At 42.5% G+C, this 14,138-nt stretch overlaps 1 protein-coding gene across 4 annotated transcripts in view; it reads right to left on the reverse strand.

Moving 5' to 3' along the window:
* ICE2 (interactor of little elongation complex ELL subunit 2) overlaps positions 1–14,138 on the reverse strand; it is a 98,885-nt gene that overhangs the window by 22,571 nt on the left and 62,176 nt on the right. For 3 of the 4 annotated variants that reach the window (XM_083183645.1, XM_083183642.1, XM_083183644.1), the window contains exons 10-13: positions 13,587–14,057; positions 12,564–12,733; positions 7,515–7,644; positions 4,652–4,736 (exon numbers count right to left, since the gene is read on the reverse strand). In XM_083183645.1, coding sequence (XP_083039771.1) covers positions 4,652–4,736; positions 7,515–7,644; positions 12,564–12,733; positions 13,587–14,057 — 856 coding nt within the window. The remainder of the gene's footprint in view (positions 1–4,651; positions 4,737–7,514; positions 7,645–12,563; positions 12,734–13,586; positions 14,058–14,138) is intronic. The other variant, XM_083183643.1, reaches the window with a different exon arrangement.

Raw genomic sequence — 14,138 nt, forward strand, 5'->3', positions numbered from 1 at the left:
ACAACTTCCTCCACTGACCACATGCTCCTCCATTGACATTCACCCCATCTACCCTTAACTACACCACTCACTTCACTAAGAAGATCATAGTAATCCTTAGTGCATTCTCAACTCTAACTTACTCCATCCCCCACCTGCCTTCCCGCCCTTTCTTCTCTCCCACCACTGGGGACAAAGTATACATTTAGGTACTTGTGTAGTTTAACGGCGGCAGCTTACGCTACGTTTAAAGCTACGCTAATAGCGTAGCCCAATGGATGCCTTACTTGTGTAGTTTCACGGCGGCAGCCTAAGCTACGTTATCAGCGTAGCCCAACAGCTTCCTTACTTGCGTAGTTTCACAGTGGCAGCCTAAGCTACGTTATCAGCGTAGGCTGCCGCCGTGAAACTACACAAGTAAATACCGTACTGTTGCCGGGAACTGCATCTCTGTCCCCGGCTTCTCTGGCAAGCCTAGTCAGCACCTCTCTCACACTGCTGGCGCCAGCATGATCCCCTCTCTTTGGCGGCAAGGGGGTCATGGTGTACAGCAACCCTGCTGACAGGGTTAGGGAGCTCTGTAGCACATGCATCTCCTGTCCAAAGAGAGGTTCGGACGCAAGTGCGTCTCATTCACAATTAAGGATACATTTGCCGTTTTCTATAATACATACTGGCAAATTACCCCCCCCCCCCACTATCCACGGCAGGGAGCCCCGCGAGGGGACGTGTTACGCGTCCTCCCGACCTTTTCATACCCCCACTATCCACGTCGGCGTGGAGTTGATTTTATATAGATGGCGAGCGCAGCGTTCCCCCCCGCGAGGGGGCGCAGATTACATGTAAGGTAATCCGCTGCACTCACCACGCTTTGGGCTCGGTGGCGCGCCACACTATTGTTTTGCTCTCTCTTGCTCCAACCTGGACCATTTTCTATATTTGCACCATCTCATTCTCCATCTCAATTCTTGACCCTTTTCAGTCTGGCTTCTGTACCCTCCACACCACTGAAACTTCCCTAATGAGATAACCAATATTTCTCTCACTATCACGTCCAAGGGCCACTTCTGTGTCTTTCCAACTTTAACACTCTCTACTCCATCAGATCTGTCCTGTCAGCAACATTTCTTTTTTGTCTCTACCTCCATCTTCTTCACTCAATCTACTTCTTGGTGTCCTGGACCAGGACTTCCCCCTTCACATCTCCCTCAAAAAACTTTGTGAAATCTTATGATGTAAAGTAATACTCGTTATCTGAAGCAACCCAAAGACTCAAATGGGGTGATTAATATAAGTGCAAATTGCATAGCACTGCATTAAAATGAGGCCAAAGTGCATACTTAGTTGTACAATGAGTGGTTGCAATAAAACGGCAGTAGTATTACACAACATTATTTTAAGGTCATGGGTTTTCCTTAAGGTGGTGTGCTATACCTAAAATACAAATAAAAAAAATTGATTAACAGATACGTCCCGCTATTCTCCACACACTTCCCCAGCCAATCAACTGTTCATAAACGTATTGCCAGGGCTCCCCAGATACTGTGGGCAGAGCTATATGCTGATCATGCATGTTGGAATGTATGTACATACTGTTTAAGTTGCCTTAGATCAGGGGTTGCCGGACTTTTGAGATTAGGGATATACTTTTAGTTCATGTAATTAGCAGAGATCTAACATTGTCAATGGGCCTGATTCAAAGGTCGATAAACTGATATTCCCCATGAATTAACCCCTTCCTGACACAGCCAGTTTTTGCCTTCCTGACAGAGCCCTTTTTTTCAAATCTGACATGTCTCACTTAAGTGGGGATAACTTTTTTTTGCTTTTACTTATCCCAGTGATTTTGAGATTGTTTTTGTTTTCTCGTGACACATTGTACTTCAAGTTAGTGGTAAATTTGGGTCGATACAGTCTGTGTTTTTTTGTGAAAAATACCAAAATGTCGCAAAAAAATGGAAAATTTAGCAATTTGCAAAATGTTAAATTTTCTGCTTGTGAGACAAATAATCATACCACTCAAAATAGTTAATAACTAACAAAGACCATATGTCTACTTTATGTTTCCATCATTATTTCAACTTCCTTTTAAATTTTTTGGACACTAGGAGGCTTAAAATATGAATAGCAAATTCTCAAATTTTCAAGAAAATTTCAAACACTGATTTTTTTAGGGACCAGTTCAGTTCTGATGAGACTTTGAGGGACTTGTATGTGAGACACCCCCATAAATGATGCCATTTCAAAAACTGCACCCCTCACAGTATTCAAAACAGCATTTTGGAAGTTTGTTAACCCTTTAGGTGTTTCACAGGAATTAAAACAAAGTGTAGGTGAAATTTCAAAATTTCATTTTTTTTGCAGATTTTCAATTTTAATACATTTTTCTAAGGAACACAGTAGATTTTACTAGAGAAATGTGACTAAAAATTGATTCCCCCAATTCTTTTGTTTTCATAAATATCCTATATGTGGCCCTAGTGTGCACGTTGACCAAACCACAGGCTTCATAATAGAAGGAGCACCTACTTGATTTTGGAGCCTCCTTTTTATGAGATTATATTTTAGGCACCATGTAGGTTTCTAGGCACCATAAGATGCTAAAAGTTAGGAACCTCCCCCACAAGTGACCCCATTTTGCAAACTACACCCTTCAGGGAATTCATTTAGGGGTATAGTGTACATTTCAAACCCCCAGGGGTTTCACCAATTTTGATACAACTGGGCTGTGAAAATGAAAAAATTTAATTTTTCATTTTCACAGCTCAGTTGTATCAAAATTGGTGAAACCCCTGGGGGTTTGAAATGTACACTATACCCCCTGATGAATTCCCTGAAGGGTGTAGTTTGCAAAATGGGGTCACTTGTGGGGGGGTTCCACTGTATGGGTGCTTCAGGGGTCATTCAACCAGAATCTGTGCTGCAAAATCCAAATATCACTCCTTCCCTTCTGAGTCCTGCCATGCACCCAACTGGTATTTTTTGGTCACATGTGAGGCATTGCCATACTCGGGAGAAATTGGGGCACAGATTTTGGGGTGCTTTGTCTCCTTCATTCCTTGCGAAAATGAAAAATTTTGAGCCAGATCTGCATTTTTGTGTAAAAAATGTAATTTTTTACACAAAAATGCAGTTCTGGCTCAAAATTTTTCATTTTCGCAAGGAATGAAGGAGACAAAGCACCCCAAAATCTGTGCCCCAATTTCTCCCGAGTACGGCAATGCCTCATATGTGACCAAAAAATACCATTTGGGTGCATGGCAGGACTCAGAAGGGAAGGAGTGATATTTGGTGGTGGAATGAATGGTGGGTGCTATGTTGCATTAGCAAGACCCCCGAAGCACCAATACAGTGGAACCCCCCCACATGTGACCCCATTTTGCAAACTACACCCTTCAGGGAATTCATTTAGGGGTATAGTGTACATTTCAAACCCCCAGGGGTTTCACCAATTTTGATACAACTGGGCTGTGAAAATGAAAAAATTTAATTTTTCATTTTCACAGCTCAGTTGTATCAAAATTGGTGAAACCCCTGGGGGTTTGAAATGTACACTATACCCCCTGATGAATTCCCTGAAGGGTGTAGTTTGCAAAATGGGGTCACTTGTGGGGGGGTTCCACTGTATGGGTGCTTCAGGGGTCATTCAACCAGAATCTGTGCTGCAAAATCCAAATATCACTCCTTCCCTTCTGAGTCCTGCCATGCACCCAACTGGTATTTTTTGGTCACATGTGAGGCATTGCCATACTCGGGAGAAATTGGGGCACAGATTTTGGGGTGCTTTGTCTCCTTCATTCCTTGCGAAAATGAAAAATTGAGCCAGATCTGCATTTTTGTGTAAAAAAATGTAATTTTTTACACAAAAATGCAGTTCTGGCTCAAAATTTTGCTGTCAGGGACAGCAGACATCTCCAAACTGTCACCGCGTCTATAGAAGCGGTGACAGTTTAATGGCATGACGTACATTTATGCCATGTGTCGGGAAGTACATCCCGACCATGACGTAAATGTACGTCAAATGTCGGGAAGGGGTTAAAGTACTCAGGGTGGCATATTAATGCAGCAGGAGGAGGCTGAGCTCCAGCAGCATCACCCAACAACAGTCCCTGTACCACTCGTATCAGACAATAAACCCCACACACTACATCCAGGAGCCGCTCAGGATGTACTTGGTGCTGTGAGGAGCCTATGTGCCGGTACAGAACAGTAAGCATTGGGGCCAGGCTGAGATATAGCAGCTGCAGGGGGCTCTTCACAGAACTTCGGTAATTTCACGACATAAGCTGCACTACCGGGAGATGGCGTTCTGGCCTCAGATGTCAGTTCAATTGTATTTTTGTTCATTTGGTTGTGATCTACCAGAGGATGCACGGAGATCTACTGGTAGAACACAATCTACCTTTTGGCCCGGTCTGGCTTATATACTTTTACCTAAAGTTACTAATTATCACGTACTTTTGGTACTAAATGTAATAGCTAATCATTAACTTAGTGTTGTACATATAATTAAATTGTGGTCCGTACATTATTTGTAACATGTCAACTTTTTAAATGTATTACTATAGTATCTTAATTAATTCTACACATGCATTTGAGAAATAGGAAAACCATAATATAAATAAAAACCAGTGAGCAAAGAATGGAGAATAAACAGCGTAATTACACTTACTTGAATATACAGATTTTTTCTTTAAGTTTTTCACCAGTGATTTCTTCAAGCATAAAGAACTTGGATGTTAATGCATCCACATGGCCTTCAAGGTAAAAAACAAAACAAAAACAACAAACATGATTTATTTGTGCAAATCTTTAAAAAATGGTTTCCTTAATGAATAACCACCAAGGAAATGTCTAGGTTTCCTTTAGGTGGCCCCTCCGTGTAACTAAAGTTGGGTTCTGCCTCTTGCCCGAAATACAGACGCAGCACAACATTAACCCTTTGAGTGCCAACATTGCTATGAGCAATCCTCAAAATAACTGCTAAAACTGCCAGCATCGGTTTTTTTTATATGAATAAATACAAATACAGCCAAGTCAAGTAATTGCAGATTAGTCAAATATTGCAACCAAAGAAAAAAAAACAGCGGCTAAAAGCAGCGCTGGCATTTTTAATGGATATTTTGAGGATCTCACAGCAACGTTGGCCCTCAAATGGTTAATAAAAAGGTTTGCTTGCCAATTTTCACACCTATGTTGACAAACACATTATAGTTTTGCACTATTGCAAAGTAAATGAGAGAGGAAAAAAGGATCGTCACTTCTCTCTGGGGGGGGGACTTAGACACTAAGCCCTGCCCACATTAAGCCCCACCCCATTCTGGTAAATGCCACGATACACGGCTCTTCAGGGAGCAAGTGGTACTAAATGACGCCATGAGCATCATTTTAGCCCCACCCCCACAGCGAAGAGCCACAAATGCTAAATGTGGGAGGCTTGCCCACCCTTCTGGGGCAAGTAGGACTTAAAGGACACAGGGGTAAATGTATGACACTTGAAGAAATGATATCTATTCCCATAAAGAATGTTATGTACAAGGTGATAACATACCTCCCAACTTCTGTGTTGGGGAAATAGGGACGCGAGCGCCCGAAAAGGGTGTGGGGCGTATGCAAATGAGGGCGTGGCTTTTGCTAATTAGCCGCGACCTCATTTTCATACGAGAATAGACGCTGTGCGCATGCGCACAGCGTCTATTCTATTAGATTGGGGGGTCTCCCAACTGCCACCCCCCGCAGTGGGACAATGCCTGCCGCAGGTGGGACAGCGGGACAGGACCCGAAAATCGGGACTGTCCCGCTGTAATCGTGACAGTTGATAGGTATGTGATAATGCTGCAGCCAATCGGCTCTGGTCAATTTGGAGCCGACTGGCTGATGCATTATCACCTTGCATATAATGCTCTATATGGGGATAGATAGCACTTCTCCAAGCTTCATACATTTACCCCACAGTTTTCTACTATCATAATATCTATAAGATAATAGCTGCGGTCAGATGCTGTGGCAGGAAGGAGAATGAATCTGCTATATGGCATTTTGGCTTCCGCAGAAACTACATTGCGACTTGCAAAATCACAAAGTTCAAAAGATGAAAGTTCACTATAGTGACGTGAACCAAGATACTGTGCGTTGCTCTTTCTTACAGGCACAGTACAGCTGTGGAGAGCAGGGGTATATCCTACACAGCTGCATTCTGGTGCCTGCATGAGTCAGAACCACAGATGGGAAGAATGAACCTTCCAGCCAGATGTATTATATGACAAAGAACAAATGATCTACACAGTTATTACTATTTACACACGTATACATATATTTGTCTACACCCTGGCAATCAAGTAATGTCACAAAAGTACAGTCACCTATGTGTGACACATATGTGGCAAGCAGAACGAGGGCAAGCAGACATTTTAGGCTTACTCCATATCGGCACATTACTTTGCTGGCAGCTGAGTTTAAAAATATTGTCTGGAATTACTGAGCATGACCAAATGTGTTACATTCTCCTGTTTACACCACACTTTGCTGTTATCTCTCAGACAACTTCATGTGCTGCACATGTACACAGTCTCCCTGCTCTCATCAACTACATGAATTTATAATTTACTAAATGTATTAAAACTGCAGTAAAATTCACTAGTAATGAAAGTCCTAAAAAAAAAAAAGCCACAGAGAAATAAAATGTTCTAGAGCCACAAGGAGGGGCTTTGTCATAGCAACTGCACAACAAAACATTCATTTCTTTCCAGAACAGGAAATGTAGTAATCATACAAGAGTGCTACTCTGAGTCACTGCCTCTTTCTATATTATATGTACCTCAGGATCTCTGCTCCATGGTATGCTGGAAATTCCTGCACTGGGCCTCTTTTCCCAAAATCTTGCAGGTCATATATTCACTGCAGGGTAGAATGACACAACCCCTGCGCCATGTTGCATATAACCTCCTAAGTACAATATTATAGCCTCAATAAATGTAACAATATTAATGGTCTTCACCTTAATTCTTCTTACTCCTTTATACTATCACGGAACATTACTTCCTGGGCATCCCTAGGTGCCTTAGCTGCTGTGTGTTATGTGTTCCTTGCTTGCTACTACACTGATTAATAATTAGAGGACGTTTATTTATATGGCGCCATAAGGGTTCTGCAGCACCTAACAATACATAAATGAGCAAAAACAAGAAAATAACGACTTACAGTACAATTTAGGGCAAATACATGGTAAACAAAGATATTTGCATTAGGGGACAGGACACTGAATCATTATTAGGGAGACAGGGACCTAGGGTTAGGTGATATTGAATGGAGTAAAAATAATCATTCTCAGAGCGTAAAAAGCACATGAGGAGAGAGGGCCCTGCTCGTGAGCTTGCAGCCCCCTAGGAAACCAGCCATTTACTATAATACCACCAGCATTTTCTGCTCATAATATTCAGTTTGGAAAGACAGGGAGTCCGCAGCATGAGCAATGGATTACATTTGTAATTTATAAGTTGCCAGCACACTAAGGAAGCAGTGGAAACTAAACTCACCAACATACAGCACACAGTTAGAGTGGATTAGACTTTCAGTCCACAAACGGCAGCTCTCGCTCTCGGTCAGTGACTCCACACCATAACAAGTTTGGTAATTCATCTTGGTAAGCAGAAAACCTGGGATCTGCTGAGGGGGAAGACACAAAAGTCAAACATAGAACCCCATGTGTAGGCTACTTGTAGGTAGAAACATTTTACCAAAGACAGAAACAGCTGTGGGGTACTGTACATTCAATTACAGTCAAAACTGCCATCTGGTTGGGAAGATGATTTTGGTCAGAACGGGTTCCGACCTATTCAAGAAGGGCTGTTTTTTTTTACGACAGATCAGAATGCTCAAACTCTGAAACCATGCGGATTGGCAGAGTAGCCGCGGATCCATGTGCTTTTGGCGGAAACGCGACCAAATCTGACAGGTTTTAGCCCCGTTTCCAACAATCTCAATCTGACTTGAAAAATAAAAATTGGATTGAGGAGATGCAGCAAGGAGGACGGCATCAGGTGAGCAGCAGCAGCTCATCTGGCCAATCATCCCGTCTGCCGTCCTTCCACCCCCTCCTCACATTGCTCACCCTGTCCCGTCACCCTTGTTCGCCGTCCCGCCTCCTCCTGTCACTCACCCGGTCCCGGCATTGACCAGGTGAGCTGCAGCAGTAGCAGCCAAATCGGGCAGTTGGATTTGGCTCAAATCCGAGTCGGATTTGGCCGCATTGAATAGATATTGTCGGATCCATTCCGACAAATGCATGTTGAAATGGATCAGACATTAATTGATTATACCCCTATGTGTCTCTACAGACATTTTCAGAAGATACAGGGCAAACACATTTTCCTCCTAAATAAATTACAAGACTGTCTATGTAAATGAAGAACAAATACATAGAATTAAATGTAATAGGGTGCAAGAAGCAGGTTGTATGGGAGTTTGTCCAAGAATAGACATTTTTAAATTGGCAGTCATTTACAAGGCAAAAACAGGTTGACTTTGCCTTGTAATCAAGGTCATATTAACACATTGGCTTAGTGGCCAGCTGCCCTAGGGGCCCCACAATTCTAGGGACCATAGAGCAGGGTGCCAGCTGCTTCGATTGTGATTACACAAATTCAGAATTGCCTACAGCCAAACCGTTAATTGCTTTAAGCATGCTAATTATTGGATGGCTGATAGTAGGTAGAGAGGCACCATGGTAAGTTTTGATTTTTTTAAACTTAAGTAGGGGCCCCAGTGCATTGCTTTGCCTAGGGCCCACAATGCCTTTAAGACGGCCCTGCTTATAATCCATAGATGTTTTTTCGCAGATAAACCACCATACCACCTGCTCACGGACTAGTACATTTATACCATAGTATTTGTTTTGCTGCATGACTATACTGTAATTATATGCTACAAGTTATTCTTGTACATGATATATTTGAGATATATTTTTTATATAAATGTGGCCTGATGCATAGCTGTTAGCAGTTCTGATATTTATGCAGTTGTCTCCTCAAACTGAAAATAATGAGAAGAACGTTGAGGCATACTTCCTTGATATGGCCAAGTGTTCTATATACACCAGGAAGTTATGCTTATGCTTCTTTAAATTGATGCAGTAAGGCATTACACGGTCATTGACTTACGGAGGGGAAGATCTGGTCTCAATTTCCCAAAAGATAGGCGTGTCACCACCATTTTGGGGGAAGAGATAAAGTTAGGATATGGCGGAGGATGGAGATTTCTTGGCATCTTTATTATATATGTGACGGCCGGCTTGAGCGATCCCAGTGGGTCACACAGCTGGTCGATGGTATCGTAAGAGGTGACACACATCCTACTGCATTAACATGACAGTGCTATTGCTGCTGCTTCCATGTAAGCAGCAGCAATAGCTACTCTGTCCACATCTGAATAAGGCTCACTGTGACATCTGTCTGCACGTCAAATTTTCTAAGAGTCCATGTTGTGATTTCTGGTGAACTGCAAAGCAAAATTCAAACAGGGGTAACATTGTTAACATTATGGGGAAAATTTAATAGGATGAGAGATTCAGAAAGTGAGAGATTTGGTAAGAAATCTCCATTTTTTTTTAAAAAAAAGTGGCAATCATTTACACTGCAAAACCAGTTTGATTTTGAAGTATAGATGATTACAACTTTAAAAAACTGGAGATTTCTTACCAAATCTCTCATCCTATTACATTTCACCCTGTAATTCCGGCAAATGAGGTCAGCTGCTGGCAACTACATCAGTTTTCATGTTCCTTTTTTAAGCACAAAACTCTGGCTCTTCACTGCCACGCTGTGTTTACTATAGATCAGCGGTTCTCAAACTGTGGGTCCTGACTCCAAAGTGGGTCCCGACCACCTCAGCATGGGGTCACGACTCCATGTTGCTGGCCATCAGACTAATGTGTTTGTTGAGGGGGGACGGGGGATAACTCCTTAAATAAACACCCTCTGCTTCCCTCTTCTATCCCCCTACCCCCTTTGCCATCCCCTCATTACCCACTGCCTCCCTGTCACAATAGCGGTCACTTCATTTCACTTACCACACATTTGTGGCGGCCATTCTGTGGTAACTTGCTGGGGTCCTGTAATAATATTTATTGTCTGACGGGGTCCCAGAGCAAATAGTTTGAAAACACCTGCTATATAGATAGATGTTAGGTACTTGTGTATTATCGGGTCGGAAAAATTGCATCGCATGCAACCAAACCGCATGCGATGCGATGGATGCAATTTTCCATAGGAATCAATGTTAAATGGTCCCAAATGGTCCCTGAGACCATTAGGGTCAATGTGAAATGTCCCCCAGGCCCCCCCCCATTGTTTGTATGCCCCCTCATTGTTAACGCCACCCCACCATCAACGCCAACCAGAAGCGCGGCGAGCGCAGTTAGCCCGTGAGGGGCGGGGGTACGCGTCCTCTGACCTTTTCATACCCCCACTACCCACGTCGGCATGGAGTTGACTTTATATAGTGTGGTGAGCGCAGCGAGCCACTGAGCCCCGCGAGGGGACGCGCATTACTTCACAGGTATTACGCGTGCGCTTGCCACGCTTCGGGCTCGCCACACTGTATAAAATGAACTCCACGCTGACGTGGATAGTGGGGGCATGAAAAGGTCGGAGGACGCGTACTGCTGTGCTCGCCACACTTCGGGTTGGCGTTGATGGTGGGGTGGCGTTAACAATGAGGGGGCATACAAACAATGGGGGGGGGGCATACAAACAATGGGGGGCATTTCACATTGACCCTAATGGTCTCAGGGACCATGTAACATTGATTCCTATGGAAAAATCGCGTCCATCGCATGTGATTTGGTTGCATGCGATGCGATGCGATTTTGCCGAAAAATCGCGTTGCATTGCATCTGATTGTATGCCTTAAGTTAAGGCATACAATCAAATAATCGGGCGCCCAGATATTACACAAGTAGCAGATGTTATTTACTGCGAGATACTGGGCAACATTAACCAGTTGTGATTTTACATGTATGATACTTTGAGGTTTTTTTCTAACCAGAGGGTGACCTGAAAATGATGCTGTATTTACAATGTCCAGCTGGCAGGGTTATTTGGGGATAGAGAGGATGCCATTTCGTGTTGAAGCCTTTAATGTTCATGCATAGTCCATTCTGACTACCAGCGTTGAGTAAATAAGATAATGGCAAAGTTATGGTTTCTTGTATATTCCAAGAAAGCTTATTAAAACTCCAAGGTTTATGGTGTAGGGTAATGTCTCACCTGTGCAACTTACATGACAGGCTACTCTTCTCACCCCTGGAACTGCACAAGCCCAGTTTTAAATAACTTACGGAAATGTATGGTGAACAAAATAAATAATTGAAGACCTTTCTGAGAATCAAGTCTTAGAAGTGGCATGTTATTAATTGTGGGCCTGATTCATAGTTGTACTTAATGCTAATATTTATGCAACTGAATGATCATCAGCTGACTGCGCATGCGTCACGGTCATACTACACACTTCCAAGTTACCTTAGCGGTTCCACTCGGAGGAAGGATTTATTCACAGTAAGTAATTGAGAGTCGGGAACATTTGGGGAAGGTAATGGGGAGTAACAGCAAAAACTAAGGAAAGAAAACATGGCGCCAGTGTCTCAGTTCTCATAAGCATTCTGCATGACTATAAGGTAACTCAGGGAGTCAAATAAAAAAAATGGATCTGTACCAGGCTCTGCATATGTATCCGTAGAAGGTAAGATTTTTAGACTGCTGCTAGTGGGTGTCTTAATCGATTACCAGGCAGTGGCAGAATTAACATTTTCCCCGTGTACGCGATCAATGCAGCAAATGCATTAGTGTACAACTGAGAGCCATGCCCAATGTGTGATCATTACGCTTTTGAGTGCCGACATCTGTGAGAGATGCGTAAAATATCCGCAAACAACGCCAACAACTCTGTATGAGATATGCAAAATGTTGGATTCAAATGCCAGCATCTCTCATATTTGTTATATACATTCAAATAAACAATATTGTGTAAAAAAAGATTATATTTCCTATATAAAGGTAAACATTGCAGGTCATTATTATGAATAAAAATGTTTGCTTGTCAATTTTCACATCAATTTTGACAAATTCACTTGACACTCAAAGGGTTAAGGAAGGTTTTAACTTTTTTTGTTCTTTTCTTCGGATAACTGGGGTGGGTGATACTTCCCCAAGTTCCCTTTCCCCTTGTTCCTACATGTCCCTCTCCCCAATTTACCACCTAACTATATATGTTATCTCATGTTTTGTTGCAATGTAGAGTTGCTAAAACTGATCAAATGTTACTATGTCATTGTAAAACAAAGACAATTATATTTTAGTCCGAGTAGCTTTAAGTGTCTTTATATTTGAAAAATTTCAATAAAAACATTTTTGACAATGAGACATGAGGTTTTATTTTAGTTTTCTTTTTAATTAAGCCTTTGCCAAACAAGTGGCACGAAAGTCTCAGTTTATATAAGTTTGCCACCTTAAAGGCAGTAAAAGATTAACCCACTGGTCAGAGAGGTCATGGAGTTGGAAAATGAAAACCCATTTACATACTGTATTTACCTTTTTGACTTTCTTTTTCATTGAGATGGTCCTTGCTTTGTTAACAGTGCACTTAACGAGCAGGAGCAGATCAGCGAGACTAAAGAGCTTATACGCACAGTTGTCATTAGCTGGCACTTTGAAGGCAGCCCCATCCTCTGTGCACTCCATGAGATCATCAGACAGCAAGGCTAAAGACAACACAGAAAGAAAACAAATTCTACAATGTTGGTCATTGATCATTATCTGTAGTTATTTCTTACCCATATACTGCAATTCACTATTAAGCCCCATACACACGGGGTGATGGGTGCCCTGTGCTGAGCGAGCTGCCTAAGCACAGATCGCTTAGCACACATCGATGTACCTGCGATCTGTGCTGAGCGATCTCTGCTGATAGGCAAAACACTGCGATCTAATCAGGATAGACAGTGTATGCACTGTATCTCTGCAGGCAATGGCGCCGTGCAGGACCGCACATCGTCATTGGAAGTACACAAGGAGCGATCCGTGCTTCATCTCTAAGCAATCTAGTCAAATTGCTTAGAAATGGGGCTTACATCTCTACAAGTGTATGCCCCTTAACTATATATTTACAAGAGGCCTTACAGATGGTGTAATGGTTAGCATTACTGTCTCAAAGCACTGAGATCATGGGTTTGATTCCCACCCTGGCCCTAACTGTGCAGAGTTTGTATATTCTCCCCGTACTTGCGTGGGTTTACTCCGGGTACTCTGGTTTCCCTACACATTCATAAATTAACCCTCAAATGAATAAGTGTGCTTGTACATATGGTAGGATATTTGGGAATGTTAAAATATTCTCTGTAAAGCGCTGCGGAATATGTGTGCGCTATATAAGAAACTTATTAAATACATTGAAAAAAGGGGCCAGGATGGAGACAAATGCTGAAATTTTGAACACATGGGAGAATAGAGCTAACAATGAAAGAAAATTCAGGAGAGGTATATATAATTATAAGGTCAAGGGGCAAATGTAAAGATTGATTCATGGCATGTAAGTAATTAGGCAGGGTCACTTACACTTTTTGCTATCTCTGGATTGATGAGCATCCACCTTACTCTGAGGTTCCAGCAATGTATCAGAACCCAAAGGAGCAGTTTGCGGGAAATGGGTGGGATTTTTTGCCATCTGCTCAGTTCTCTCTGGGTTTGTTATGCTGGCCTTTTCCACCTTTGCTGTTGGTTTTAGAAGCTGAGTTTGCATTTTCAGGATCTGCCCAACTGGGTCAACATCTTTGGAAATCTTTCTAGCAGACTTCCTGGGAAGCTGCTGTGGGGACATTGGTGTATCAGGCACTGAATGGGTGTCCATCTCATCGCAGTACTTGCTCTTTTTACAATCAATGTCAATAACAAGCCTATCCTCCTCATCCGTGTCATTGTCTTGGTTAGTTATGGAGTTGGAGCTTGTTTCCATCACCATCTTGGTGTCAGAGTGCAGATTAGACTTTTTTCCACTGCGCTCTTCCATTTCCTTTACATTTAGTTCATCTGATTCAAAACAAATAAAACCCTCAATGTTTACGTCAGACCACGGAGAAAGGACACAACTGAAACATATTAGCATGAAGA

This window comes from Crinia signifera, chromosome 4 (genome assembly GCF_055691185.1).
Source record: "Crinia signifera chromosome 4, ASM5569118v1, whole genome shotgun sequence".
NCBI classification, from domain to species: Eukaryota; Metazoa; Chordata; class Amphibia; order Anura; family Myobatrachidae; genus Crinia; species Crinia signifera.